The following is a 27,314-nucleotide window of genomic DNA, read 5'->3' as shown; positions in this document are numbered from 1 at the left end:
AAGATTGAGGGCAGGAGGAGAAGGGGATGACAGATGATGAGATGGTTGGATGGCATCACCGACTCAATGAACATGAGTTTGAGTAAACTCCGGGAGCTGGTGATGGACAGGGAGGCCTTGTGCACTGCAGTCCATGGGGTCGCAAAGCGTTGGACACGACTGAGCGACTGAACTGAGCTGAGTCATTGCAACTAATATTATTGATATGTAGCACAAGATAAGCCTTTAACATGTTTTTCCCCCAGATGGTACATAGCACTATTTGTTGATGAATCTTCCCTTTTCTTGTTACAATCCAAGTGACTTCAGCCTATATTATATTCTTGTACACTTTGAAACCTGTTTCTGTTTCCCCCATTGATTTGTCAATGTATTTATGGGTGTATACCACATTGTTTCACAATTGTAGTTTTTTAACACTTAAGAATATCATGTAGGAAGAATTTGCATATAGGAAACACAATTTTTTAAAAAATTGTCATGATTATTTTACATCTCATAAGTACTGTATTATCTAAAAATGATGTTATTGGGGTGCTAGGAGTGGGAACAGCAGAGTGAGAATTCACTAGTGAATAAAATCCAGATTATTTGCTCATATTTTGAGACATCGTCACAAGTAACAGTTATTTGTTAAGTTGAAGTGATACAGTGGCTACTTATGGTATGTAAATATTTGTATGCAACAGCCTTTAACATTTGATGTGATGCAGAAGAAACCTATGTAGACCTCAGGTTTTCCTGAGAATCACTGTGAATCCTAATTATTCATGATTTTATTTATAATCTTTGTTTTTACCATTGCTGTGTTTATCATTTTTGTCAATACCTTACTGCAACTTAAATGCTAATGAAATGTTCTTTGTTTTGATTTCAGCAATAAATTTATTTTTAATAATACCACTAAACATTTTGTTTAGTGTTTCACAATTACTATAACCATACATTTATAATAAGGATATCATTATAGTTTTCTACTACCAATGGAATGAATATCTTTATGGTTTAACAATAAAAGTTTTGGTCCTGAAAATTAATTGTAAATGATAAATAACAGAATATCCGTAAACACTTACACTGTTCTTTAAGAAAGTGGGCCTTTTATTTCTATGTTGATGGGACTTGGGTGCTCTGATAAAGTGATTGTTAAAGTGTGAAAGGAAAAATGAAGACCTCTTCTAAATTGTAGGTAAACCACTTAAGTAGGCCATTAAACAGCGTTTGCTAAGGATTATGCGTGCATGCTAAGTTGCTTCAGTCATGTCCAACTCTTTGTGACTCTATGGACCATAGCTCGTCAGGCGCCTCTGTCCATGGGATTCTCCAGGCAAGAATATCGGAGTGGGTTGCCATGTCCTCCTCCAAGGGATCTTCCTGCTCCAGGGATTGAACCTATATTTCTTATGTCTCCTGCATTGGCAGTCAGGTTGCTACCTGGGAAGCCCTCAAAGGGCTGTATTCAATATAGAAGAGCACCAGAGTTCCTAATTTCATTTTTTTATAAAATTCCCACTATGAAAATTAGAAGATATATAAAATACCTTCTAGAAATTCATGGAATTTAGAAAGACCTCTTTAAAGAAGTCTTGACATCCATGTTTGAGAAGAATTCTGGAAAGACTTTGAGACACTTGATGGGTTTTTCAGAGCTGGATGAAAAGGCACTTCTATTGTTTTCTTTTTAGGAAGACTTTCAAGCATAGATTAGAATATAATTCTGAGTACTCATTATTCAGTTCAAGGAATCAAGCTTTAGAAATATAATTGAGCCATATCTTCTTTTTGTTTCCAATGAGAAATCTACCACTGAAAATACAGAGTTTGGATGTCCTAGAATTTCCTTTTCCAAAGTTCATTCCATCTAACATATTCCTTGGGCTTCCTTGATAGCTCATCGCCATAAGGATGTCAAATGGATATAGTTGGCAAAATGGTCTAGATGCAAGTTTGCCTAAACCAAAGATGGCTAGTAATCAGCAACTGTGGAAAATAATTCTGAACAGTACAGCAAGATTGATAATAGTTTAATTCCTGGGAACCAATGAACCACTGTCCTGGGCATCCGCTCTCAAAACTCCTTGAGTTCTCTTCTTTCTGAGAAAAATACTGTTCTAAACCCAACAAAAGAGTGAGGAGAAAGAGCCACATTACCTGTCAACGCTTAGGGCGCAGAGATTAAGGACGGTGATCCCCACTGAGGACTTCTGCAAAAAGGGGAACAACTTGCAGAGGAAAACGCCAAAGTCATTTTGTTCAAAAGGCCAGCGCCCAGCCAGCAGCTGAAAAAGGGAAAAGCGTGTAAGACAAATGGCAGAGCCAGCACGGAACACTTGGACACACATTTCTAATCACACTTCTGAACTTCTAAATTTTATCATTGATGATGCTTTTCAGTTGGAGTGATAGCAGGAGATTATCATCGTCATTATCTTTTCATATTTTAATGCTTCAGCAAGTTTTTCTAACCCTGAAAGATGCGGAGAATGATAAATATAATAACAAGAGATAAATCTTTGATCTTATAGGACATGGTCACTTGGCCCACTTTTCAGAGGAGCAAAAGTTGGGGGTTTGGATGACAGTTTAACCAAGAAGCAGGAAGTCATCTTTAATCAGTTCTTACAAAGTCATGGGTTAAATGAGTCATTTTCAACCAGTGGCATTGGGAGATTATATTCACTCCTGACAAGCAGCCAAATTTCTGAACAAGATGTTATGGAGAATACTGGGAAAATGAAGTGGTTTAGGATATACTAGCTTTGTCAACTGGCTAACACCTAAAATCACTTGGAACTCACGCTTTCCTCCATGCTTAACAGGCTGCCTTGCTTTAGCAGGGATGACACCAGTGATGTTTGTTTAGGCTCAGATTTCTCTTTATCACATGGGAAAATGTGGTTACTGTGACCTGTTTGTAGCGCTTGCAGGAATGTCTCTTCTTCCATGTTGACAGTTTGAAATCTTTGAAATTCTAAGGAGAAAGTGATGACCCTCTAGTGGCTGTGATAAGTAGCAAGAACACAAGTCCTCTGTGAGTTGCTGGTATTCATCTACTTAGGTATTGTACTAGAAGCATGGGCTTAAATAACAGCGTAGCTATGTAAATAGAGGGAGGAAGTCCCCACTGAATATATGATGTCTTTTCAAGAGTAAAAATGGCATTGACTTCCTTTCTAATGTTTGCTTAGTGACTCAGAACTTAAACTTACTCTACTCAATAGGAAATAATACCATGCTAATTTGACAAAATTTTCTTTTTTTTCAAAGCACCCATTGCCATACTAACTCTAAGTTGACCTTCCAATGTTGTTCTACCATGTCTAAAATATTGAGGATTAATTTCATGGCTGGTGTCATCATTGATATGAGTCCATGGAAAGAGGCTGGGAAACTGTCACTCCAGAAATACAAAATCAGAACGTATGCATTTTGAAAATTTAATAACATAGGGCTCTCTCTGTAATTATATTCTTTATGGCTAAGACCCTGTATGACTTTTAAACATATTTCCCCCCTTTTTCTGTATTGTTTTCTGAAAGCCCTTTTCCCTCAGTCCTGTCTCAGGGATTTTTTCCCTCTCATTCTTACTGGTTTTGCTTGGTGTCTTCTTAGAATTTCCATATAAACTCTTGTCCAAGGACAACCAGTGAACTCTTCACAGAAACACTTCCCTAAACACTTTCAGTTCTCATGAAGCTAAAAAATAATTATACCATTGCTGATTGCTAGTTATTAGGGCCTGATGCAAGTAAAGACACAAAACCTTATTTCTGGGATGAATCACCCCCTAAAAAGAAGACCTGAAAATTAATTTTTATAGGATGAGAATTTAGTATTTTGTTCCACAACAGTAATTCTCCAGTAAAGACTAGAGAGATGTAATTTAAACATATAGGGTTATTGTTACCATCTTTCTAAATTCCATATATATGCATTAGTATACTGTATTGGTGTATTTCTTTCTGGCTTATTTCAGTTAAAATAAATAAATTTAAATTAAACATGTAGGAATTGTTATAGGATAAGGTTTGAAACAGTTGAACTGTTATGGTTGGATGGTTGGTTCATTCCTGGAGACAGAGGATCCTGAAATCCATGTGAACAAATTTTCCAATTCATACATCCAACAACAAGAGAAAAGGATGTTTCTGGCTTTAACAAGGGAGACTCTGAAATCCTGTGAAAGTCTAAGTAACAAGGGCTAAGGAAAATGATCTGGAAAACCCCACAGCGCATGGTTTCAGGCTCTTCCAGTCTCAACTGAAAAAGATTTTGAGCTTCCCAGGTGGGGCTGATGGTAAAGAATCTGCCTGCCAATGCAAGAGACATAGGAGAGTTGGGTTTGATCCCTGGGTTGGGAAGATTCCCCAGGAGAAGGGAATGGCTACCCACTCCAGTACTCTTGCCTGGAAAATTCTATGGGCTGAAGAGCCTGGAGGGCTACAGTCCATAGGGTTGCGAACAGTCAGACACACTGAGCACAACAACAACACGAGACAACAGCAATGCTTACTTAAACTCTTAATTAGGGTTAGGAGGAAAGGAAGAGCTCAAGAGGAAGATATCAGTTCAGTTCAGTCGCTCAGTTGTGTCCGACCCTTTGCGACCCCATAAACCACAGCACGCCAGGCCTCCCTGTCCATCACCAACTCCCAGAGTTCACCCAAACCCATGTCCATTGAGTCGGTGATGCCATCCAACCATCTCATCCTCTGTCGTCCCCTTCTCCTCCTGCCCTCAATCTTTCCCAGCATCAGGGTCTTTTCTAATGAGTCAGCTCTTCACATCAGGTGGCCAAAGTTTTGGAGTTTCAGCTTCAGCATCAGTCCTTCCGATGAACACCCAGGACTGATCTCCTTTAGGATGGACTGGTTGGATCTCCTTGCAGCCCAAGCGAGTCTCAAGAGTCTTCTCTAACACCATAGAACTGTTACTGTTTAGTCGTTAAGTTGTGTCTGACTCTTCTGTGACCCCATGGACTGTAGCCCTCCAGGCTCCTCTGTCCATGGGATTCTTCAGGCAAGAACACAGGAGTGGGTTGCCATTTCCTTCTTCAGGGGACCTTCCTGACCCAGGGATTGAACCTGCATCTCCCACATTGCAAGTAAAGCAGTAAAGTGGATTCTTTGCTGCTGAGCCACCATCGATGGGCACTAAACAGATCACAGAACTGTTTTTTGTTGACACAAATGAGTGTTTGGTTATTTTTGTTCTTTTTGTTTTTTCTTTGCCAGCATTGATTCTTCTTGGGAATTATAGACAGAGGTGAATGAAAGAAATCATTGGAAAAAAATTTTAGGTCCAATCACAGTGTAGACACCCCTGATGTACATCCACACTTTATTCTCAAGGGATGTATGGACAGTGACTATTGTAATGATGCCAACAGGAAATTAGGTCCCTGCCTGCCGGCAACTTCTCTTTCTGGTTAAAGCAGCTTTCTTAAGCAGGCCTTGATTAACTGTACTGTGCTATGCTGAGTTGCTTCAGTCGTGTCTGACCCTACGGATTGTAGCCCACCAGGCTCCTCTGTCCATGGGAGTCTCCAGGCAAGAATCCTGGAGTGGGTTGTCATGACCTTACCTATTCAACCTCAAGTAGGATCTGCCTGTTAACCTCTTTCATGGAACCAATGTTGGAGTATTTTATACTCGAAGACTCCTTTCAGACCGCTCTGCCTTAGCAAGAAAACATATACAAAAGGAAGGCAAAGAGACATAGAGTGTAGCTCACCTATTTTTCTCTTATTTAGAGGAGTCATTTTGGAGCTTAAGAAAGGTTACTGGAAATGCACACTTTCTGTTATTTACTAGCATATAAAATGGGAAATACAGTATTTAAAATTGCAAAAGTTAAGCTGTATAAAAACTTATATAATGAAAATGAAGTCACCCTTCTATTCAAGAACTCTAAATTCTCTGCCCAAAGGCAATCATAGTTAATTATAAAGTGTGTTTTCTTCCAGAAAACTCCCTCTGTACATAAAAGATGTGCCATTTAAGAAAAAAAATGAGAGCATATGGAAATAATACCTTTCAGCAGTCTATTATGATCTTTTTTTCCTACAGCAGATTTCTGAGAACTGGTTCTATTACTTAATTAAAAGGTTTTGATTTTTAAAAGCACGTTGAGGAAAACAATTTAGACTAGGAAAAGATAAAGAACTGCTTAGGATAAACAGACCATGGTAAAAGAACTAGTTGATTTCATTACCATTAAGTTATGAACAATTTAATGAAAGAGAAACCAAACCAGTCTGACAAATTAACAAGTCTGATTGGTTCAAGGGTTAATCTGGCACCTTGGAGCAGTCATAGCTTATTTTTGCATAAAAGGGTCTGTGCTTTTATGTAACCCTCATATTTATAACTTCCAGGAGCATCACAGGGTACCTAGTACCCTGTAGGTGTTGAAGTAATGAATGATTTCAGTTCACTAATTCAGGAAAATAACTTTCACATTTTGAAATCTGACAGTACCACTTTGCCTCAGAAAACGCAATCATCTTATAGTTTACTATTTAAACGTTGTTTAACAGTATCCGGAAGTCGTATTTCCACTCTTTATGTGGAAACAAACAAGGCGCTGTTTCAACTAGTTGTTGGAGGAGGCGGGAGATCAGAGCTCTGCTGAAAAGTCCGCAGCGGCGAGGAGCTGCCAGATTCTGCGTGGGGAGCCCTCCCCTTGCTCTCGCTGAGACTGTGCAGCTGGATGAGAGGCACAGCGCAGCGCCTGAGAGGACGCCCGTCCTGTGGTCCAACCGAGCACTCAGGTGGGCGCAGAGGAATAGTCCAGGGCCACTGAGGCAGCAGAGGGCAATCTGCCGAGTATGGATTTCGTTTTAAGAACCCTGGTGTGGTTCTAGTACAGGGTAATTTTCTTCAGTCAAAAAGTAGTTAAAGTCCTGATCTGCACCTGAAAATTAAAGCACTACTAACGCTAAGAGTCAGACACGACTGAGCGACTTCCCTTTCACTTTTCACTTTCATGCATTGGAGAAGGAAATGGCAACCCCCTCCAGTGTTCTTGCCTGGAGGATCCCAGGGACGGCGGAGCCTGGTGGGCTGCCATCTATGGGGTTGCAGAGTCGGACACTACTGAAGCGACTTAGCAGCAGCAGCAGCAGCAAACAGCACAATTAGTGTAGAAGTTCTGTATTTGTGTGGCTGATTTGGATGGTGTCAAAATCAACATTATGAAATTGACAGGCTGCACGACATGGACGGAACTAGAGGTTGTCGTACGGAGTGAAAAAAGTGAGATGGAGAAGAACTATCATATGAAATCCCTTATGTGCCAAATCTAAAAAGAAATGATGCAAACGAATTTATTTACAAAACAGAAAGAGACTCACAGACTTAGAAAATGACCACAGAGGAAGGACAGGGGAAGGGATAGTTAGGGAGTTTGGGATCGACATGTACACACTACGATATTTAAAATGGATAACCAGCAAGAACCTACTTATATAGCGCAGGGAACTCTGCTCAATGTTATGTGATGGGATGGGGAGGAGGAGTCTGGAGGAGAATGGGAGGGGAGTCTGGAGGAGAATGGATACATGTATATTCATGTAAAGGATCCAAAGGCGGAGTCCCTTTGCTGTCCACCTAAAACTATCATGACATTGCTAACTGGCTATACTCCAATATAAAATAAAAAGTTTTAAAAATAAATGCAATAGATTTTTTTCTGCTGCTGCTAAATCGCTTCAGTTGTGTCCGACTCTGAGCGACCCCATAGACGGCAGCCCACCAGGCTCCGCTGTCCCTGGGATTCTCCAGGCAAGAACACTGGAGTGGGTTGCCATTTCCTTCTCCAATGCATGAAAGTGAAAAGTGAAAGTGAAGTCGCTCAGTCGTGTACGACTCTTAGCGACCCCATGGATTGCAGCCTACCAGGCTCCTCCGCCCATGGGAATTTCCAGGCAAGAGTACTAGAGAAGGTTGCCATTGCCTTCTCTGGGATTTTTTTCTATTTTCCTCTATTTCCAGAGAAGTAATTTTTTCCCTTTATAAGTGTCCTATAAATACTCAATATCTTCTATAAGGTACACCCACTTGAAATACAATGTCTGCATTAGAAATACATCAAAAAAGCAATTGACAGGCTGCATTTTTTTTAACCCATTGACACAGATTTACCTAACTACACGTACCACATGATCCACTGATAAGCACCCTGTTTTTAGAATGAGTAGGTCCCAAAGCAGGCTGTCCAGCCACTACTATACTTAGCACAAAGCAATTTCTATGTGATTGTGACCTTTTAGATAAATGCAGGGTACCTGTTTATGTCAGTTTTCTGGAACATACCTGACAACCAGAAGGTAAGCAAAAATGTAAGGCGCCAAAAGCTTGCTGTGAAATCTGTGCCCTAAAGCCCTTGTCCTTTACTTATGGGCAGACTGCCTGAGTCTTCCACACACGTTGATTTTTTTTTTTTTTTACTTTACACACAGTTTTATTGTTCTATTATTCATCATTGCACACACAAAGCCACTTATTAATACAAACCCTCCTGATGAGTGGTTCTTAGTCTTGGCTGTACATCAGAATGACTGAAGAAGCTTTTAAAAATCCCAGTGTCTAGGCTATGCCTTTAGACAACTGCTCTTCATCCTGGGGTGATCTTGTCCTTCAGGGGACATTTGACAACATCTTGTGATATTTTTGGTTTTTACAGCTTGTTGGGAGGCTATTAACATCTGGGGGCAGAGGCCAAGGATACCGCCAAACATCCAATGCACAGGCCAGGCGCTCCAGTGAACAATTATCTAGCCCAGAATGTCAATGGTGCTTAGACTGAAAATCCTGTCCTAGGCCAATGAAATCAGAATCTCTGGCATGTTTAGTCACTTCAGTCTTTGCGACCCCATGGGCCATAACCCATCAGGCTCCTCTGTCCATGAGATTCTCCAGGCAAGGGTACTGGAGTGGGTTGTTGAGCCCTTTCTTCAGGGGATCTTCCCCACCCAGGGGTTGAACTCACTTCTCCTGCATTGCAGGTGAATTCTTTACCGCTGAGCCACTGGGGAAGCCCCCTAGTCTCTTGAGTTGGGACACAAGGTCAGCAGTTTTGCTTTTTTTTTTCCAAATGGAACTTGGTTTTACATGATGAAGACATGCACTTGAGCATGGGTGGTCGGGAGTTCTCATTTGTGTTTTGACATCCCCAAATAATGAATTAATGAACACGATAAACTATTATTGCTGGCAGTGGCTTTACCCCAAGTTGCCGAGCGGCACTATCTGACTCATGACTCTGAGCCCTTGGTGGGTCACCCCAACCCTCGCCCCAACCCTCAGTGACCTCCTCCTCTTCCATTTTACTCGCCGCTTTCTCTCCTCCATGTCCAGGAGTTTTTAAAGCTTCCAGGTGGTGCCAACGTAGAGCCAAGGTTGAGACTCACTACTTCAGTGTACTTGTTCTCAAGCTTTGGCTGCCATCAGAATCATCCGGAGGGCCGGAACTCCACACACTGAATGTACACTGCACAGATGTTAGTTATTCTGAACTGCTATAGTTTGTAATTATAAACCGAAACATACCGATTATTCATGACCATGAAGAAAAGGATAATAAAAATTAATTTATCCCCCCTTTTAAAATCCATTGCAGATGTTAATGCCACTATTTGAACATTATCTTTGTTATTGTCATGACATCTTATTAATGGGATAAGTAAAGCCAGGGATGCCTTTTTCTTTGTGCTAATTTCCCTTCCAGCCCGTCCAGTGAGGCTGGTGGCTTCTCCTCCTTCCCTTCATCCCACTCCACCCATCCTAGGGAGGAATGAGAGATTTATGAGTACAGTTTGTAATAGCTGGGAACCTCAAAGTAAATAAAATGTTTTCTTCCCCTCAACATGGATTACTCAGGTCACTTGAAGTTGGACATGGTGAACCAGGTATAGTCTTTAAAAAGTAGGGTTCTAAGGTTTTTCCTTTCTGGGAGTGGGGCTGGGAGGTATTCTAGAAGTTGGTACATCATCGAACCAGCAGTAAAGATGTTCTACATCTTCTGACACTACAGACTGGCATGGTAATAAAGCCTGTGACGCCGAGGCCTTTCATGAGAACATGTTTTCGGGCTGTTGCAAATCTCAAATTGGTTGTAATGAAATAAATCACTGTGCATGACTGAGAATGAATTTTGCTCTTCCCTGAGGCTTTAATTGCTTCAGGATTGAGGCAGAATTTTCACAGAAGTCAAATGAAATAAAATCAAATCAATAAAGCAAAACCAATGGCTTCTGCCCTACTCCTACGATTTTTCCTTTGACAGGGTTCTCATACCTCCTGGCCAGCCCTAGAATTTGGAGAGCACGACAGACGCAGAGCAGAAACTCCATAAACGTTCCCGACTCTGGTGCTGGGTGCTCTTTGTGATGAGGGCTGGGGGTGGAGGGTAAGGGGGAATGGAGAAGCACTCCTTTGAATGAGAGCAGGCGGCTTAGCGTTATAAAGAGTGTGGGCCCTGAGGCTCAACTTCCTGGGTTGGACCAAATCCCAGCTCCTCTATATTTCAGATCACATGACCTTGGCACATGACCTTGGTTAACCTCATGCGTCTCAGTTTCCTCCTCTAGAAAACGGAAATGGTGATGGCAGCTACCTTGCCAGTTTACTGTGGGAGACAGAAGAGATGATCCAGAGAAGGTGCTTAGCAGAAGTAAGTATCTGGCAATGGGAGCTATTTGCACAGCCTATCCTTATCAGTCTCTGCTTTGTGTCTGCTTTTTCCAGTGAGACTGTGAAGGAGGGTCATCCTGGCTACCAGGTGCAGGGTGGTGGCAGACCCCACGGGCACAAAGGGCCCCACTGACCAGGAGTTGTCTACCCAGAAGAGGAACAGATGCGATGGTCCCTAAGGGAGCTGCAAGCGGCATGCTGCAGCAGCTCAGCAGATGAAGGCCTTGGACCCACGTGACTCATGTGATAGAAGTGTTTCTCAGTGAAAACCAGAGATGAAAGAGAGCCTGCACCATATATGGTTGATGTGGGTAGGAAATCAGAGCCCCTTAGAACAGGGCCTGACTCATCGAAGATCGTAACTGGGAGTACCTGTAAACATGGATTTTGAGGAACTGCTCCAGCTACTCTGCACATAGATCAGAAACTTGAAGTTGTTGCTACTACCTGCTATCCATCTATTTAACTATTCAATATTCAGTGTTTTGGTTTTGGCTGAGGTCTTCACTTTTTAGAATCTGAAATACATAGATGTTAATAACCAGGTGAAGGAGAGAATAAAAAAGAGGAAAAAATATTTTTAAAACAAAATTCTAAACCCAGGAAGGTTATTTCATTAGAGGAAAGATGGTTCACCCAAGATATGGGCTTAGTATCTCCAAGAATCTCAGTCACCCAAGGGTTTCATTCTCAGAGGCTGGGGATGAAAAGAAATATCTCTCTTTGATAACTCTGCTGTAAGGATGCCAATCTAGAATCTATTGATTTAGAATCTAGAATCTATCAGACTTCCACTTTTTCAGTATACCTAAAACCAAAGGATCATTGGATGGAGAAGAATTAAACTTCTCTAAAAAAGAAAAGTGAGAAGTACTCAATATCAAGATTGTACAGTTTACTGTCAGTACTTTATGATTTAATTCATAATGGAGAGAAGCTTTACGTTGGAAAGAATGAAGTCGATTTTTCCTGAATGGAGAAAATATAGAAATTATGGAATTATAGTTAATTATAGAAAATAAGTGCTCTGACCTGGACACACAATAGGACTCAAAACTTATTGAAAAAGTGTTATTGTTTATCTTAGGAACTCTCTATGGTAGCACATGCTGCTGCTGCTGCTACTAAGTTGCTTCAGTCGTGTCTGACTCTGTGTGACCCCACAGACGGCAGCCCACCAGGCTCCCCCGTCCCTGGGATTCTCCAGGCAAGAGTACTGGAGTGGGTTGCCATTTCCTTCTCCAATGCATGAAAGTGAAAAGTGAAAGTGAAGTCGCTCAGTCGTGTCCGACTCTTCGAGACCCCATGGACTGCAGCCTACCAGGCTCCTCCATCCATGGGATTTTCCAGGCAAGAGTACTGGAGTGGGGTGCCATTCTAGTACTTACTTATAAGAACATGAAGGTGAAAATGAAGCAGAACAAAACAAAATGAAATAACTGGCAGAGATTTCTACATGTAGATTTAGGTAGTAGTCCCAAAAAACTTATCAGGAAGGTGGTAATAAGTAGGAAAAAGCAAAAACCAATGGCATATTTTAGAGCATGCAGCATATTGAATGATGTAATGTGTAAAATCTTAAGAACTGGGGTTAGTTCTTCATTGTAAAGTATGTCACATGTTCACAATTATCCTGTGTCGATGGAAACAATGACCCAACTAAGATATGGTATGTGGTGTGAAGAAAATGATACCATATGTGTCTTGTGGAGAACAAAGAATATGGTTGATGCTAAAGGTGATGTATCACAGTAAACAAGGTTGAGGTGATTTTGAATACTTAACAGAAATTCATTGGCAAATAAGACTTCATAATTTGCAATAGCTGAGGCATAAAGTGAATTAGGAAGACATGTTCAAGATGTCTGAGTCATGTAACTGTCATGCTTCCCTCAAGAATGGCATGCATCTTCACCCACTAAAGTATTAGAAGAGGGAAAGATGGGCCATACTGCAGGGAAGGAGAAATTCTGGCTTCTAGCTCTAGCCCTGTCGAAAATCTCTGGGCTGTGGCTTTCTCCTCTGCGGTATAATCTTGTTCTGGCCCAATATTTCTTATCTCTAAATTCTCTGCCAGCTCTTGGATCGCATGATTAAAAAAAAAAAAAAAAATCACAACTCCAATCCGTAACTGGTTTCTCTGAAATTATTATCAGCTCCATTTATCCCTGACCTAGTCTAACCTCAACCCCTCCCTTCACTTTATTATATATATATATATTCATTTATTTATGGCTGCACCATGCAGCAAGTGGGATCTAGTCCCCCGACCAGGGGTCAGGCCTGCGCTCCTTGCAGCTGAAACATGGATTCTCAACTTCTGGACCACTAGGAAAGTCTCTCCCTTAATTTTATATGGTTAATTTTGTTTTCCCAATTTCTCTTTTATTCTTCCCAACCATGAATATTTTAGTCCCTTTTGCATTTTTCTTTTTAGTCCTTTTTGCCTTTTTCTTTAGTTCTTTTTGCTTTTTTGGTCCTTTTTCCGCCCCAAAAGATGAAGGATGTCAGATATTATGTTATCCCATAGATGAAGCCCGGAGACTGTTTATTTACCTTGACTATATAAATAGTATTTTATTCCTCTCCAGGGAGAAGTTAAAATACATGGAAAATTTGCCCAGAGAATATAATAGGCACCATACTGTAAAATGCAGGAAAAAATAGTAGGTAAATGGCTATTTTAAGCTTCTAGTTAAGGGCTTGTTATAAATCATAGTGTAAAATTAAGGATTTAAAAAACCTTGAAAATTAGCTTGATCCTACTTTGCCTTTTTTCCAGACATTTGGAAATGAGACAATACTAAACTGTATGCGTCAAGAATAACAGAGTTTGACCTAGTTTTACCTCTCAGTCTTGATATTTGACACATGCTATATTTCCACTATAAGCATTTTGTTTATTTTCAGTGCTACCTAGAACAGAAAACATACAAATTTGGGGTCTAATGTCATTAGCCTACAGTGACGTTGGGTTTCCTTTCATAGACACTTGAGTGCTGAGAGAGGCTTTTTCTTTGACATTCAGGGCCAAAGTTCTATTTCCTTTTAATCTCTCTCAAAAGACTGGGCACATTTTTCTACATGCAGCAATTGTGTAAGGATATTGACTCATGAAAATCAGTCACTTAAGCAAATGTTATTGCAAGTTTGGTAAATTATATTTATCTTAGATCTGAAAAAAGAGAGCATTTTAGACTGGGACAGGTGCTTAGAGTTCATCTAGATCAGTGGTTCTCTAAGCGCTGTCCTTGGAGCCCTGGACATTCCCTTTCAAGGTTCAGGCGAACCTTCCATAGCATTTGCAAGATCAGGAAAACAGAGATGACTGCCTTTTCCACCGGTTGACTTGTGCACTGTTGGTGCAAAAGTGACAGTGGGTAAAACTGTTGGTGCTTTAGCGTGCATCAAGCAGTGGCACCAACTGTTCTCACACTGGTTGTATTCTTACCCATCGCACACTAGCAGGGAAAAAAGCTTCTGCTGCAAGAGTAATGGTGAAGACTCCAGCCAGGTCCTAGGCCACAATGGCAATAGACAAATATTTGTTGCATTTTCATATATACAACCAATTTATTTTTCTAGAAATGAAAAATACAAATATGAAATTGAGACAATTCCATTCAAAACTGCATCAAAAAAGAAGAAAATACTTAGAATATAAGGAATAAATTTAACTAAAGAAGTATAAGACATGTATGCTGAAAGCTGCCAAATACTAGATAAATAAAAGGTCTAAATAAATGTTTATTATTATATGGATTGGAAGGATCAGCATTGTTAAGATGGCAATATTTTCTAAATTCATCCAAAGAGTCAATACAATCCCTATGTAAATTCAAAGAAATTAGCAAGTTGATCTTAAAATTTGTATAGAAATGTAAAGGACCTAGAATAGCCAAAATTTTTTTTTGGAGGAGAAAAAAGAACAAAGTAGGACTTATAGTGGAGAAAGCAATGGCACCCCATTCCAGTACTGTTGCCCGGAAAATCCCATGGATGGAGGAGCCTGGTGGGCTGCAGTCCTTGGGGTCGCACAGAGTCGGACACGACTGAGCGACTTAGCCGCAGCAGCAGCAGGACTTACAGTACCTGTTTAAAAACTTCCTATAAACTACAGTAATCAAGACAGGATGGCACAACAGTAGACACACAGGTCACTGGACTAAGAAAGAAAAGACAAATAAACCCTTATATTTATTATCAATTGAATTTTAACAAAGGTGCCAAGGTAATTCAGTAAGGAAAGGACAGTCTTGTTAGCAAATGGCATTAGAACAACTGGATATGCCTATGCAAAAAAATGAACTTAGATGCTTACCTTATATACTGCAAAAACATTAATTGTGATTACAGATCTAAATTAAGGGCTAAAATTATAATATTGTCAGAAAAAAATTAAAAGATTTTTTTTGTGATCTGGGCTGAGGCAAAGATTTCATAGATATGACACCAGACACGTGATCCATAAAGGAAACATTTGATAAATCAGATTTAATAAAAATTTAAAAACTTTGCTCTTGAAAAGCTACATTTATAAAATGAAAAGAAAAGCCACAGAGTGGGAAAATATTTGCAAATCATATATCTGATGAAGGACTTCTGTCCAGGATAAATATTATCTATTAAAATATAAATACTATGTATTTTTAATCTATGATGTTTCATATAAACAACATTTTGTCCATTGTCAGACATGTGTGTGATAAATCAACTTCACTCTATTAAAAAATAAGTAAAACAACAATAACATGAAAACTCCTACAGTTAAAAAAGATAAAGAACTCCTACAATTAAAAAATATAATAGTTAAAATGAGTAAAAGGCCTAAATAGACATTTCACCAGAGTAGAAATACAAATAGCTAGGTACATGAAAATAAAAAATGCTCAACATAATTCATCATTAAAGGAAATGTACATTAAAGCCACAGTGAGATACGACTACACATCACTAGAATGGCTAGAATAAGAAAGACTGACAATAATAAATGTTAGAGAGGACGTGGAGAAATTGGAACCCTCATATAATGCTGGTGGGAATGTAAACTAGTACAACCATTTTTTGATATTGATGTGATCCAGTGATATTCAGATGTCTCCACTGTAATCATTTGTTGGTATTTATACAATTTTTGTGTATTGACCTCCAGTCAAGATATGAACAAATTCATGACCACAAGGATCCTTGATAATGACCTCATAAGTGTGATTATAAAAAGCACACTCCTTTGCCCTCTCTCTTGAACTCCCTCATCCCTGGCAACCATTAATCTGCCCTCCATCTCAATAATTCTGTCAGTTCAAGATGAATGGAATTAAATGGAATCATAGTATGTAATATTTTGAAGTTGGGTTTTTCCCCCTCACTCAGCATGGTTCCCTTGAGATTTATCCAAGTTGCTGTGTGTATCAATAGCCTGTTCTTTTTGTAATCCCTGAGTCGTACTCTATGGAATGGATGTACCATAGTTTGCTTAATCACTTACCCATTGAAAAACATTTGGGTTGTTTTGGGGTTCAGGCTATTATAAATAAAGCTACCATGAACATGCCTGAAAAAGTTTTTGCATGAACATAATTTTCATTTCTTTGGGATAAATGCCCAAGAGAGCAATTGCTGAGTCTTATGGTAATTGCATGTTCAGTCTTATAACAAACTTTCAAACTCTTTTCTAGAGTGCTTCTACAATTTCTCATTCTTACCAACAAGGTATGAATGACCCAATTTTTCCTCATCTTTGCTACTATTAAGGGTTTTCATTTTATGCATTCTCTTAGGTATGTAGTGATATCTCACTGTGGTTTCAATTTTGGTTTCCCTAACCCTTATGGCAGAAAGTGAAGAAGGGCTAAAAAGCCTCTTGATGAAAGTGAAAGAGGAGAGTGAAAAAGCTGGCTTAAAGCTCAACATTCAGAAAACGAAGATCATGGCATCTGGTCCCATCACTTCATGGCAAATAGATGGGGAAACAGTGAAAACAGTGGCAGACTTTGTTTTTTTGGGCTCCAAAATCACTGCAGATGGTGACTGCAGCCATGAAATTAAAAGACGCTTACTCCTTGGAAGGAAAGTTATGACCAACCTAGACAGCATATTAAAAAGCAGAGACATTACTTTGCCAACAAAAGTCCGTCTAGTCCAGGCTATAGTTTTTCCAGTGGTCATGTATGGATGTGAGAGTTGGACTGTGAAGAAAGCTGAGTGCCGAAGAATTGATGCTTTTGAACTATGGTGTTGGAGAAGACTCTTGAGAGTCCCTTGGACTGCAAGGAGATCCAACCAGTCCATCCTGAAGGAGATCAGTCCTGGGTGTTCATTGGAAGGACTGATGCTAAAGCTGAAACTCCAATATTTTGGCCACCTCATGCAAAGAGTTGACTCATTGGAAAAGACTCTGATGCTGGGAGGGATTGGGGGCAGAAGGAGAAGGGGACGACAGAGGATGAGATGGCTGGATGGCATCACTGACTCGATGGACATGAGTCTGAGTAAACTCTGGGAGCTGCTGATGGACAGGGAGGCCTGGTGTGCTGGATTCACGGGGTTACAAAGAGTTGGACACAACTGAGCGACTGAACTGAACTGAATTGAATGGCTAATAATGTTGAACATCTTTTCATGTCTTTATTGACCATCTTCATATCTTCTTCAGTAAAATTTCTATTCATTTTTTTTTGCTCATTTTCTGCCTGGATTTTAAAAAATATTAATCTTTAAAAAGTTATTTATTTATTTTGCTATGTTGGGTCTTAGTTGTGATACATGGGTTTTCTCTACTTGTGGTGCACAGGTTCAGTAATTGTGGCTCATGGGCTTAGTTTATCTGCTGCCTGTGGGATCTTAGTTCCCTGACCAGGGATTCAAACCTTGTCCCCTGCATTGGAAGGTAGATTCTTAACCACTGGATCACAAGGGAAGTCCCTGTTTGAAGGTTTTTTGCTGTTGTTGTTGAATTTAGAATTTTGAATTTTGCTGTTGTTGTTAATAAATTCTAGAAACTACTCCTTTAATTAGACATGCTGATTGAAAATATTTTCTCCCAATCTGTAGTTTGTTTTTCCATCGTGTTGATGATTTTTCCATCCTCTTAAGAAGGTCTTTTGCTGAGTGAATGTTTTAAATTTTGATGGGGTCTTGTTTATCTGTTTTCTAGATTGTGCTTTTGGTGTCAAGTGTAAGAACTCTTTGCTGTGAGTGCTTAGTCGCTCAGTTGTGTCCGACTCTTTGTGACCTTGTGGACCGTAGCCCACCAGGCTCCTCTGTCCATGGGATTTTTTTCAGGTGAGAATACTGGAGTGGGTTGCAGGGGATCTTCCCTGCAAACTGCTCCCCCGTTTGGTTCTCATTTCTCCCGAGTCTCCTGCATTGCAGGCAGATTCTTTACCCAGTCAGTCACCTGGAAAGCCCCAAATGACGGATGTTAAGTCCTAAATCACCTGCTTCTCTCCAGTCTCCAGCTAAGAAATAACACTTTATTAGACATGTTCAATTCTAGTACCAGCTTTTTCTTCTGGGCCATTTCCACAAACTAAATATTTATCACTTCATCAGAGTTCATCACAGTTACTGCAAACAAGTAAAAAATTTCAAAACCACAGTAGAGGTAGAATTGGGCCCATCAGCTGAGAGACTGCCTGTATTCCATCGCCTGCTGGATTGGTGTCTGTAAAATTATAAATAGCTCCAAGTTCTGGTTCACATAATTGGAACTACAAACGTTGATACCTCAACATTCTGAGAGTCTAGGCTCCCTCCCTCTCTTCTTCCTTCCTTCACTTCCCTCCTTTCTTACACATATCCAAAAGTCTTAGTGTGACTGCTGAATTACACAGTGGCTAACAGTGGGGTCTCAAGGATGAATCTCCATCACCCAACTCTGTCTTCTTCCTCCCATCCCCTGTAGCTCCCCCTTCCTTCCCCAATAATTTTTAAAGGTTGTTGTATACAGATAATACCTGTGCCACAAAATCACATAGATACATATACAGTTTTAAAAAAGAAGGAACATGGATAGGTCTTGTATGTTTCCCCAGCTTCCCCTTTGTCTGTGACAGGCCTTTCTGTCCATTGCTGTCGTTCAGTCACCCAGCTGTGTCCGACTCTCTGTGACATGGACTGCAGCACGCCAGGCCTCCCTGCCCCTCACCATCTCCTGGAGTTTGCCCAAGTTCATGTTCATTGCATGAGTGATGCCATCCAGCCATCTCATCCTCTGATGCCCTCTTTTGCTTCTCCCCTCAAATCTTTCCCAGCATCAGGGACTTTTACAATGAATGAGTCAGCTATTCGCATCAGATGACCAAAAAAACTGGAGTTTCAGCTTCAGCATCAGTCCTTCCGATAAGTATTCAAGGTTGATTTCCCTTAAGATTGACTGGTTTGATTTCCTTGCAGTCCAGGAAACTCTCAGGGGTCTTCTCTAGCACCACACTTTGAAAGCATCAATTCTTCGGCACTCTGCCTTCTTTACGGTCCAGTTGTCAAAACTGTATGTGACCACTGGGAAGACCATAGCCTTGACTATACGAACTTTTGTTGGAGGAGTAATGTCTCTGCTTTTCAAAACACTGTCTAGGTTTGTCATAGCTTTCCTGCCAAGAAGCAAACGTCTTCTGATTTCATGGCTGCAGTCACCATCCGTGGTGCTTTTAGAGCCCAAGAAGAGGCAATCTGTCACTTCTTTCACCTTTTCCCTCTATTTGCCAAGAAGTAGTGGGGCCAGATGCCATAATCTTAGTTTTTTTAATATTTGGTTTTAAGCCAGCTCTTTCACTCTCCTCCTTCACCCTCATCAAAAGGTTCTTTAGTTCCTCTTTGATTTCTGCCACAAATTGGTATCATCAGCGTATCTGAGGTTGTTGATGTTTCTCCTGCCTATCTTGATTCCAGCTTGTAACTCATCCAGCCCGGCATTTCTCATGATGTGCTCAGTATATACATTAAACAAACAGAGTGACAGCAGACAGCCCTGTTGTACTCCTTTCTCAATCTTGAACCAATCAATTGTTCCTAACAGGGTTCTAACTGTTGCTTCTTGACCTGCACACAGGTTTCTCAGGAGACAGGTAAGATGGTCTGGTATTCCCATCTCTTTAAGAGCTTCCCCAGTTTATTTTGATCCACACAGTCAAAGGCTTTGGCATAGTTGATGAAACAGAGGTCGAGATATTTTTCTGGCATTCCCTTGCTTTCTCCATGATCCACCGACTGTTGGCAATTTGATCTCTGGTTTCTCTTTGTTTCTAAACCCAGCTTGGACATTTGGAAGTTCTTGGTTCTCACAATGCTGAAGCCTAGCATGCAAGACTTTAAGCATGACCTTACTAGCATGGGAGTGCAATTGTCTGATGGTTAGCACATTTGTTAGTACTATGCTTCTTGGAAATTCGGATGTTGACCTTTTCCAGTCCTGTAGCCACTGCTGGGTCTTCCGGATTTGCTGACATATTGAATGCAACACCTTGATGGCATCATCTTTTAGGGTTTGGAATAGTTCTACTGGAATAGTTCTGCCCATTATCAAATAAATATTCCTTGAATTTTATAGCCCAGAGATAGAAATTCATCTATGTTTAATTATGACCATAAAGTTTAACTGGTCTATCAAAGAAATATAAAATGCAGTGATTTTTCAGATCAAATAATTTTAAGTATGTAAAGCTTTTATCTTTAAGATCTCTGGAGAGTACCTCTCTTTTTTTCTTCTGTGTGAAATTTCCCTGAAATGAATGGAAACTATGTCTTTGTTTTGTTCTTTTTCTTTTTTAACTGCAACATGAATTTCTGCTTGAAGATTAAGTCCCTTGGTTCAGAGCTGCAACCTATTGCTTGAAAGACAATGGAATGAATGTCTCTAAGTGTGTGACAAAGAATTGAAAACTTCTTCAATTTTGATCAGAAAACATACAGTTTTGTCCAACAGGTTTGATGGATACCCAGTTGCTAAGACCTTCCAGGAAACTAAGTTTGGAAGTTTGCTAACATAAATGGGGAAGACAGAGGGAAGGTAATAGCCCTGGGTTGTTCGACTCATTTATGTCAGCAGTCACCTCAGGAACAGGCTGACTATGTGTCACTGTCCTTGATGGGATTCCATGAGATGGCCCATCTTTATTTCTTCATACAAAGATGATGACTTGAAGGAATTTCCCTGGTTGTCCAGTGGTTAAGATTTTGCCTTCTAATGCAAGGGGTGTGGGTTCAGTCCCTGGCTGGGGAGCTAAAATCCCACGTGCTTCGTGGTCAAAAAACAAAAACAGAAGCAATACTGTAACAAAATTCAGTAACGACTTTAAAAGTGGTCCATATTAAGGAAAAAAAATCTTGAAAAAAGATAGTGATTTGAAAGATCAGTGATTTATTTCAGATCAGTCACAAAACTATTTTAAAAAAGAAATGTACTTTGATCTCTTGGGATCATGCCATCTACTATTTTGGTGGTTGTGGGCATCAGTCACTTAAGAATAGCGAAGGTTATGAAGGCTTACTCATATTCTGAGGTTCAGTTCTTGAGCTCTGACCTGCTATGGGACAAAATGGGGGAGGATGAGAGACAGAGATGAAAGGCAGGGCCAGGGCAGTTGGTGAGATGCTGCAGGGGTTGATAAACTTTTCTATAAATGGTTAAGTTCAGTTCAGTCACTCAGTTGTGTCCAACTCTTTGTGACCCCATGAATCGCAGCACGCCAGGCCTCCCTGTCCATCACCAACTCCCGGAGTTCACTCAGACTCACGTCCATCGAGTCAGTGATGCCATCCAGCCATCTCATCCTCTGTCGTCCCCTTCTCCTTCTGCCTCCAATCCCTCCCAGCATCAGAGTCTTTTCCAATGAGTCAACTCTTCGCATGAGGTGGCCAAAGTACTGGAGTTTTAGCTTCAGCATTCCTTCCAAAGAAATCCCAGGGCTGATCTCCTTCAGAATGGACTGGTTGGATCTCCTTGCAGTCCAAGGGACTCTCAAGAGTCTTCTCCAACACCACAGTTCAAAAGCATTTTGTTAGATAGTAAATATTTTAGGCTTTGCAGATCCTCTGGTATCTGTCGAAACCATTTATGTAAGCAATGGGTGTGGCTGTGTTCCAATAAAATTTCATTTACAAAAATAGGCTTTGGGCCAGATTTGGTTCATGGTGTAGTTTACCCATGCCTGGGTCAGAGAATCAGACAGGATTAAGCTGAAGTGGTGAGCACTCACTGTTTGCAAGTTAGGCCCTGGAATATCACCTTCATGCTTCCAGACTCCCTGTGGATTTACTTCCCTCCTTTATGGTAATCCAGGAGCTGGAAGCAATTTTAAGGTTACACCATAAAACCAATAAAAATATTACTGTGAGGCTAACTATTTGCTCAGACCAAAAAGCAGGAAAAGTCTCAACCAATCATCTACCTTTAAAGTTAAAAGCATGATCATAAGACTGTAAAACCCAGTGTTCATGCAGTTCTGAATACCTTCTTGGGAGGATGTATTAAGTGCCTTGTAAGACCACTGCTGTGTTCCATTTAAAATCTAGTCAGTGGTTTTGATAAATAAAATTTTTCTCTAGGGATGTTGCAATGCAAATTTGGGTGTTGATATTAGGAAGATTTTCTTTTATTAATAGATCTGTCTTTATATGCTACAATTTGGTAAATTTCTGTAACAACCCTCTCTTACCAATCTTGTCTTAGAATAATGTAGCAACCCGATTACAACTAAACCTCCAAGTTTTACCAAGCAACTGGCATACCCCAAATATGTCATTTAACAAAAATAACCTCAGAGAGATTGTCTGGAAAATTTCATCAATCTAACTTAAACTCTCATAACATTTACTGTCTGAAATCAGTGCTTTTTAATCTGTGTTTCATGGGGCGTTGTAAAGTTTTAAAATAAATGACCATTAGCTGTAGCATTAATGGAAAAGGCTTGAAACCTAATTTTATCTTTGTGTCTCTGGGGAGTAATTTGATTAATTTTGGTATAGCTGTATATATTACTTTAGGAGAAGGAGAAATGACAGTTTCTCTGTTTTTAAAGAAAATAGGTGTTTTACATTCAAAATGTAATTTTTTTCCCCAGTAAAATTGTGTTCAGTGATCCTCCAAATTTTAACAAAACAGTGGAATATAAAATTCCCCTGGCAGTCAGGCTAACTTGATGGAATATATGTTTGTATCCTCAACATGGAATGCCAGCCACTCAGAGGCATGTCTGTCCCAGATTTCTTTGTGCTTTTTGTAGACACTTAGTAAATGTGTGAATTGATTTGGGGATTATCCAATATGAAGGCAGATAGTGGATTTGCCTGAAATGCCAAGAAGAATTATAATGAACAAAGTTCGGACATAAGCCACACAAGTCTTTAAAGTGTTTAGAAAAGAATTCTGCCTAGGAAATTCTGCCTAGTTCCCTGTACATGCCCTGGTGGCTCTCTAAAATTCTGATCAAAATATAAAAGGATTATGCTCAAGAGTTATATTTAAAGCATATCTAGTATACAGATATATATGTTGATGTTTAAGTATATACAAATGTATAAGATGTTGTCTTTATATCTATATATATATATATTTCAGCAATATATATGTTCACACTATTTGTATGAGCTCAAAATTGGAAGCTATTTAAATGCCTATTTAAGTAGAATGAATAAATAAATTGTGATATATTCAGACAGTGACGTGCTATACAATAACGAGAACGAATGAGCTACAGCTAAACCCAACAGCATGGGTTACTCTCACAAACATCATGTTGATCAAAGGAAGTCAGACAGAAAAGAATATTTACCGTATGGTTCCATTTATATAAAACACAGAAGTAGGAAAACAAATTCATGCTGTTAGAAGTCAGGAAAGTGGTTGCCTTGGGAGTTTGGAAAGTTAGTGACTGAGGGACTTCTGGGTGCAGGTAATGTTCTAATTCTTGATCCTGGGTCCACAGGATCAAGTTCATTTGGTGAAAATTCACAGAGCTGACACTTATGTGCATTTTTATTCCTGCATGTATGTTATACTTCAGTAAAATGTTAAAAAGTTTATAAAGTATTATGGCTCTTAAATGATATAACACTACCTTAATTTTCATAGGTTTAGCTTTTATAAGAACATCAAATTTGTGGAAACGAAGGAAATAGGCAGAGACACACAGCATTTGTGATATACATGACACAAAATTAGAGATTCTGGAGTATTCTAGACATTTTTGTTTTTGAAACTAAGTTAAAAGTTCACATATTCTTTTTAAGGCAGATATTCTATAGAATTGCTTTATGTGACATAAAACTCATGCGGGATTGGGGCATAGTACGTTATTCAATATTTGGCAAAGACACATGCGCCATTACTTTTTATATCTTGAAATGAATGATTCTGGATATGTTGAACATGCTCAATATTGTTAGCTTTACTTGTTGCTTTTAAAGTTGGGGATATTAGAGATGATCATACTAAGTCAAGTAAGCCAGACAAAGAAAAATACCATATGATACATGTGGGATCCAAACAAATGGTTCAAGTCAACTTATTCACAAAACAGAAATAGACTCACAGACATAGACAACGAATTTACGGTTACCGTAGGGAAGCAGGGGGAGGGGTAAATTAGGAGTTTGGGATTAAAATATATATGCTGCTGCTAAGTCGCTTCGGTCGTGTCCAACTCTGTGCGACCCCATAGACGGCAGCCCACCAGGCTCCCCCATCCCTGGGATTCTCCAGGCAAGAACACTGGAGTGGGTTGCCATTTTCTTCTCCAATGCATGAAAGTGAAAGTGAAAGTGAAGTCGCTCAGTCGTGTCTGACTCTTAGCGACCCCATGGACTGCAGCCTGCCAGGCTCCTCCATCCATTGGATTTTCCAGGCAAGAGTACTGGAGTGGGATGCCATTGCCTTCTCCGTAAAATATATATACCACTATATAAAACAGATAACCAACAAAGACCTACTGTATAGCATAGGAAACTATACTCAATATCTTGTAATAATCTATAATGGAAGAGAATGTAAAAAAGACCTGAATCACTTTGCTGTACACCTGAATATTGTAAGTCAACTATATTTCAATAAAAATAAAAAAAAACAAATTCAGGGATATTAATAAAGTTCCTATTCAAATAGCTTCAGACTTAATGAAATCATTAATTTCATATGTAAATTTTTAAAAATTGAGAATTTCTAGCTTATTTTTATTTTATATTGAACATAGCTTCCCTGGTGGCTCAGAGGTTAAAGCGTTTGCCTGGAATGCAGGAGACCTGGGTTCGATCCCTGGGTCGGGAAGATCCCCTGGAGAAGGAAATGGCACCCCACTTCAGTACTCTTGCCTGGAGAATCCCATGGAGGGAGGAGCCTGGTAGGCTACAGTCCATTGGGTCGCAAAGAGTTGGACACGACTGAGCGACTTTACTTACTTACAGTTGATTTACAATATCATATTAGTTTCAGGTGTACAGCATAGTGATTCAGTGTTTTTATAGATTATACTCCACTAAAGTCACTGCAAGATAGTGGCTATAATTCCATGTGCTGTACAATATATACTTCTTTACTTTATATGCAGTAGCGTGTATCTCTTAATCTCCTACACTAACTCCCCTAAACCAATGGTAACCAGTAGTTTGTTGTCTATATCTGTGAGCCTTTTTCTGTTTTGCGATACATGTCCATTTGCTTTATTTTTTAGATTCCTCAAATAAATTGTATCATATAGGATTTGCCTTTCTCTGTCTGACTTACTTCATAAAGCATAATATTCTTTAGGTCCACCATGTTGCTGCAAATGGCAGAATTTCATTCTTTATTTATAGCTGAGTAATATTCCATTGTAGGAATATACCACATCTTTGTACATTCATCTACTTCCACATATTGGCTATTGTAAATAATGCTGCTATGAACAATGGGGTTGCATGTATCTTTTCAAATTAGTATTTTCATTTTTTCCTAGATATATACCCAAGAATGCATCATTTGATATTTCTATTTTTAGTTTTTTGAGGAACTTTCACACTGCTTTCCACAGTGGCCACACCAATTCACATTCCCACCAACAGTGTACAAGGGTTCCCTTTCTTCCATATCCTCGCTATGTTATTTGTCGACTTTTCGATGATAGCTCTTCTGACAGGTGTGGGGTGATATCTCATTATTATTTTGATTTGCAGTTCTCCAATAATTAGTCAAGTTATTGTTTTATGTGCCTGTTAGCCATATGTATGTTGTCTTTGGAAAAATGTATATTCAGGTCTTTGGCCATTTTTTGATTGGGTTGTTTAATTTCTTTGATATTGATTATACAAACTGTTTATTTTGAATATTAAGCCCTGTTAGTCATATCATTTACAATAATTTTGTCCTATTTTTTTAGGTTGTCTTTTTGGTTTGGTGATGGTTTCCTCTGCTATGCAAAAGCTGTTAAATTTATTTAGGTCTCATTTATTCATCTTTGTTTTCATTTCTTTTGCCTTATGAGACAGATCCAAAGACATATTGTTATGATTTTTGTTCAAGAGTGTTCTATGTTCTCTTCTGGTAATTTTATGGTTTCTGGTCTTCAGTTCAGTTCAGTTCAGTCGCTCAGTCATGTCCACTCTTTGCGACCCCATGAATCACAGCACACCAGGCCTCCCTGTCCATCACCAACTCCCAGAGTTCACTCAGACTCACGTCCATTGAGTCAGTGATGCCATCCAGCCATCTCATCCTCTGTCGTACCCTTCTCCTCCTGCCCCCAATCCCTCCCAGGATCAGAGTCTTTTCCAATGAGTCAACTCTTCGCATGAGGTGGCCAAAGTACTGGAGTTTCAGCTTTAGCATCATTCCTTCCAAAGAAATCCCAGGGCTGATCTCCTTCAGAATGGACTGGTTGGATCTCCTTGCAGTCCAAGGGACTCTCAAGAGTCTTCTCCAACACCACAGTTCAAAGCATCAACTCTTCAGCGCTCAGCCTTCTTCACAGTCCAACTCTCACATCCATACATGACCACTGGAAAAACCATAGCCTTACATTTAGGTCTTTAATTCATTTGGAGTGATTTTTCTTTTTTGTATATGGTATAAGGAAATGTAGCCATCCAGTTCTCAGCACTACTTAATGAAGAGAGTGTCTTCTCTCCACTGTATATTCTTGCCCTCTTTGTTGCAGATTACTTGACCATAGGTGCATGGGTTTATTTCTTGTATCCCCATTCTGTTCCATTGATCAATGATGTGGCTGCTTTTGCGCCAGGACCGTGTATTTTGTTTACTGTAGATTTATATATAGTCTGTGTGGTAGTTTGAGCATTCTTTGGCATTGCCTTTCTTTGGGATTGGAAAGAAAACTGACCTTTTCCAGTCCTGTGGCCACTGCCGAGTTTTCCAAATTTGCTGACATATTGAGTGCAGCACTTTCACAGCATCATCTTTTAAGAATTTGAAACAGCTCAACTGGAATTCTATCACTGCCACTAGATTTGTTTGTAGTGATGCTTCCTAAGGCCCACTTGACTTCACATTCCAGGATGTCTGGCTTTAGGTGAGTGACCACACCATCATGATTATCTGGGTTGTGAAGATCTTTTCTGTATAGTTCTTCTGTGTATTCTTGCCATCTCTTCTTAATATCTTCTGCTTCTGTTAGGTCCATACCATTTCTA

General features: G+C 39.7%; 1 protein-coding gene across 1 annotated transcript in view; it reads right to left on the bottom strand.

The window, feature by feature from the left end:
* Nucleotides 1-27,314, bottom strand: part of EDNRA (endothelin receptor type A) — a 68,539-nt gene that overhangs the window by 29,236 nt on the left and 11,989 nt on the right. The window contains exon 2 of the mRNA XM_010839159.1: nt 2,152-2,279. Coding sequence (XP_010837461.1) covers nt 2,152-2,279 — 128 coding nt within the window. The remainder of the gene's footprint in view (nt 1-2,151; nt 2,280-27,314) is intronic.

The sequence above is a fragment of the Bison bison genome, unplaced genomic scaffold (genome assembly GCF_000754665.1).
Source record: "Bison bison bison isolate TAMUID 2011002044 unplaced genomic scaffold, Bison_UMD1.0 scf7180017864114, whole genome shotgun sequence".
Classification (NCBI taxonomy): Eukaryota; Metazoa; Chordata; class Mammalia; order Artiodactyla; family Bovidae; genus Bison; species Bison bison.
The sequence above is the reverse complement of the archived record's forward strand: the minus strand, read 5'-3'. Positions and strand labels throughout refer to the sequence as shown.